Here is a 4,494-nt window from a genome sequence, read left to right on the forward strand (position 1 = left end):
TATTGTCGGTCCTCCGAGGAAAGGCAACCAAACGACGTTTCTACGTCATCGTCTTCCCTACAAAAAAAAAGGGGACCTAAGATATTCTTTCCCGCCAAACATCCTTGAGTTTAAAAAACTAAATTTTTGAGGCTTGTCTCCAGGATGAAATATAATCCAACCCATTTATTTATTTCCCTCCCTGGATGCAAGCTAGTGGCGGGCCTTGGGGGCAGAAATGCCCCTGTGACCAGAATTCCAGGTCCTGGAGCAGAATTTGCACTAAGGTTGGCAGGGAGACCAGGGCTGTGGGGGAGGCCCAGGGAAACCTGTACTCCTGGGAAGAAATAGGTCCTGGTTTGGAGTTTTGACAGAAAGTTTGCCTTCTTAACACCTTGCCGCACAGTGTTTAAATTGAGAACGGTGCTTAGAAACACATTTGCCATCATTTGCGGCAACGTGTTAAAAGGTTTTTGCTCCCTGCAAAGAGGAGTCTGGAGAACTAATCTTTATCAGCAGAGCAAAGGGAAAATAAAACGTTGGCAGTGTTTTGTTTTGTTTTCCACAAAGCCTTTTGAGCCATAAATTACTTCAAAGCCAAAGGCAGTTCTTTATCCACTTCAGGATTCTTCTAATGAAGAACAGAGGTGGCCAGTGGGATTTTTGTGACGCATCAGTGTTCCTTTCACTTCACATGCAACTTGGACCTGATGCTTCCCTTGGGCTGAAAGTTAACCAGAGTTTGTCACTCAACAGCTCAGTTCAGCTCAACCCACAAGCCAAGTTATGATGCAGGTTGACAGAACTGTTTTCTATCCAAACCAAACTCAACCCACTGCCTTTGGGTTAATTTCAGCTCCTGGTGACGCACCATCGGGTTTCAGAGCCTGTAAAATATGGTGGGAAGCAGCCATCTACCTTTTGTCCCTCGGAGCAGCTAGCAGATTCAAACCTGATCTTTGGGTTAGCAGTCCAACACGTCATGCACTGCACCACCAGAGTGCTGTGAGTGTTCCACGGGTGATGTTAACACAGATGCCCCATCAACACCTAGTAAACAGTTTTGATAATGTGAGCACCAGCTTCAAGTGAACCAGTTGAAAACCTGCCACCACAGCTAGGCCTTGTCCTCTGTCCTGCAGCTTTATCCCTTCAATGGTCTACTGCTACCCCCACCTACCCTGTCCCATCCAACCTTTCTGGGGAGGCAGAAGAGACTGTCCCCAAGTGGCCTTATTTTTCTAGCACCTTGTAAAATGCTGACATGTTACATGCAATGCAGCCAAGTTGAGTTGTCACTGTACGACTGTAGGAAGAATCTTCTTTAATCCTATATGGCACAAGTCCCAGTACAACCGCTGCTATGTTAAGACTCAGCCGGGCTGGCAGTCACTGGCTTTCTTGTCCAGCAGCAGGACCAGTGATGTTTTAACACTGTTACTTTGCTAAACTCAGGGGGGGGTGGGGGGTGCACCAACACACAGCAGTGCTGAGATTCCAAAGTGAAAGGGTGGGCACCGCTCAGATGTAGCCTGTTGCCACCACATCCAGTTATGTAATTGGCAGTTTTCTGAAAGTGTTAAGATGTACAAAATGACCCTGGGTGAGAAGGTACTCAGACCTTTACAAAGAAATGTTTTCCTCGTTGACTGCTGCCCCAAGGCAGTTCTAAATCTTAACTCCTCTTGGGTCTTGGTTTTCAGAAGCACATGGAAACTGAGGATGGGCTTGCTTTGTACTGTAACGTGAGAGAAATGTGCACTTTAGCTTTATGTGGAAGATGTTATTTTAACAAATAGCTGATTCTAATAAAAGTATTTTGTTACGAAAATATCTGGGACTTTGCTGTAGTGTTCCCACTTGGCAGAAGCTCAGAGCTGCCCCTCCAGCTGGTTTTCAGAGGCTGTCAATCAGATTGCCCCTTTCTCTCAAGGAGTAGCTAGTGGATTCACACCTTCTGCCTTTAAGTTGGCAGCTTCTTGCCATGAAGGAGGGAGCATTTAAGAACCTAAGCCATGATCCTTTGCATTTTCCCAGGAAAGGGTCAGACCTATTTTTCTGTTTTCAGTATTTCCTACTTTTAATAGGAAAATGTGGCAGGACTCACTGAATAAGGGGCCTGTCAATGTTGACAGAACTCCAAACCCACCTAACATCAAACTTAATTCTAATTCACGGTGATCATCTTACTTTTCACTAACAACAGAATGTTTTTTGAAGCTCCTATTTACTATCGATAATTGATTTTCTGGAGAACACACACTATGCCTCCTGAAACTTCATTTCCAAACCATCAACGTCTCGAGCCTCAGTTGGGTCCCACTCAGAGGAAGCTCAGCCCTAGAGTGAGTTTGTGTTTAAATCTGAGAGTATGAAGTCACGGTGAGGACAAAGCAGTTAAACGTGACACATATCCACCTGTACTAACAAAGACAACACGGTCTTCAACTTGTCCAGATCAGGCCACCAGGGCTGACCAAGAGCCCCCAGCCCAGACAGCCACCATCTCCACAGATGTCAGCAGGGATGGGAGCATGAAGGAAGTCAGCATTTGCACAAGCTCTTCTGAGCTGTCCCAAAATTCAGTAAGTACACTACAGGGGGAGAAAACAGGGACTGAGTAGGAGACAGCCCTGCAGATCAAAAGACTTGACAAAAGTGGCTTGACAACCACTCATTTTAATAGGGAGTCTCTGTTGTCTCAAACTGACATTTGAGACAACAGAAAACTGGACATCTGACCAATAGAGCTGGGGATATTATGGTATTAATGTTTCTAGGGTCACGTGAGTTCTAATCTTTTATAAATACCTGCTAAAACTATTTATGGCTAAGTGCTATGATGTCTGGGACTTGCCTCAATATAACATGGGGAAGGAGGGCTCTAGAGGAGGCAGAAGTTGGCGCAAGGTGCCCTACAGCTGAGAAATGCTGACCTTCCATGAGCCCAGTCCATTACACTATTCTGTCTACATCTGCATCTGTTTAGAATATTCTATGAAAAAGTTTAAGGGTTTTGGGGACTACAACCCACCCAAATCTGATTGATGTTTTGTGTGCCATCAAGTTGGAACTCACACATAGCTGACCCAGTAGGTTTTTCAGAAGTTATAAATCTCACAGTAAATTGTCCATCTTTCTCTCAGAGAGCAGCTGGTGTTTTCGAACCTCGCACCTTTGGGTTGGTAGCACAACTCCTTACCACCACACCACCAAAGCTTCAGCTACACAACAGATAAATCAGGAGTTGACTTCCATGGTGCATGCAATGCTTCTTGGAATTAATCCCCTCGAAGCAACTTTATCAAGTTTCCCCTTGTCAACACAAGTGCTGCTCTCAAAGCAGAAAGCAGCTGATAAAAGGGTAAAAAAAAGCTTTCAAATTCAAGTGTCAAAACTTGCCCAACTAAAAAGTTTAAAACTGAAGACAAACTGCAACCGAAATAAAGAGACAACAAGCTTGATTTACAAAAAAAATTTCTATTTACACATATTGTAGGGGAAGCACAGCCACAGGGGAAGGAGCATCTGTACCACCGGGCAGAAGTCGGGAGGAGAACTGTTCATAACAAAGCTAGATGGGGAGAACTGAACTCTGCACTGGGCATGGTGTGATGTAAACAGAAACGCAGGGCTGGAACTCAATGTTGAGACAAAAAAACCCCACAATTCACTCATCACTAGGCAAAAAAAAAAAAAATGGTCCACAGCAGGTGGCACACAGAATTCTTAGATAAACTGTAGCCAAAGTTTTGCAAGTAACAAACAATGCGGTGAGGAGTCATTTACAAATCTGTAATACAGAAACACACAGCCCATTGGAACACAAGGAAGCATCACTGTGTATGTGACCTCCCTTGTCCCCGGCCCTTTACTAAATTAAGCCATCCTGGTGAACCACTAGCATTTGCCATGTTGTCTTTTAAAAATTAAAGAGAATGATGGGCGCGTATGCTATGCAGGGCAGAAGAAAGCATCCTGTCAGGGGCTAGGAGTAGACTGGAACACTGGGACAGGAAGTCTCAAGGCTGTGTTCAGGTTTCACTTCGGAGTTTCACTTTAGGAGACAAAAATAGCGTCAGAAACTATACCCTGTGCCCACACTGGCAAGGAGTGACCATTCTCACGTTGCCCTCAATATGAGGGAGCATGTGAAGCCCCTTTCCTTGGAACACCCCTCCCCCTTTCTGTCTAAGCAGAGGACAGTGTGCAGGCCCGGTCCCAGCCCTGTGGTGAGGTGGTGAGGGCCTCCGAGGTCCGGCAGGTGCTGGGTGACCGGCAAGCTCCTGGCTAGCACGAAGTAAGTAAGGCATTTCCCTCCTCTACCCAAGTCCTGTTCACTTTTTCAGGAGCAACTTGGCAAAGTCAGCATTGGACATCTTGGGCACCTCATTGGCTGCTGAGGTGGTGACAGCTGGTGGAGGGGAAGGTCCATTCTCAGCCTGGGCAGCCATGGTGCTTGGGCGCTGCAGGGCCCGAGGCAGGAGCGAGAGCTGGGTCCGCCCTTTCCCCCGC

At 46.1% G+C, this 4,494-nt stretch overlaps 1 protein-coding gene across 1 annotated transcript in view; it reads right to left on the reverse strand.

Moving 5' to 3' along the window:
* Positions 1 to 4,316: 4,316 nt before the first annotated feature.
* The window catches only part of SART3 (squamous cell carcinoma antigen recognized by T cells 3), a 27,110-nt gene continuing 26,932 nt past the window's right edge, over positions 4,317 to 4,494 (reverse strand). Inside the window, exon 19 of the mRNA XM_006894892.1 lies at positions 4,317 to 4,487. Within this exon, the coding sequence (XP_006894954.1) occupies positions 4,317 to 4,487 (171 nt within the window). The remainder of the gene's footprint in view (positions 4,488 to 4,494) is intronic.

This window comes from Elephantulus edwardii, unplaced genomic scaffold, assembly GCF_000299155.1.
Source record: "Elephantulus edwardii isolate Elephantulus edwardi_28Jun2011 unplaced genomic scaffold, EleEdw1.0 scaffold00151, whole genome shotgun sequence".
Classification (NCBI taxonomy): domain Eukaryota; kingdom Metazoa; phylum Chordata; class Mammalia; order Macroscelidea; family Macroscelididae; genus Elephantulus; species Elephantulus edwardii.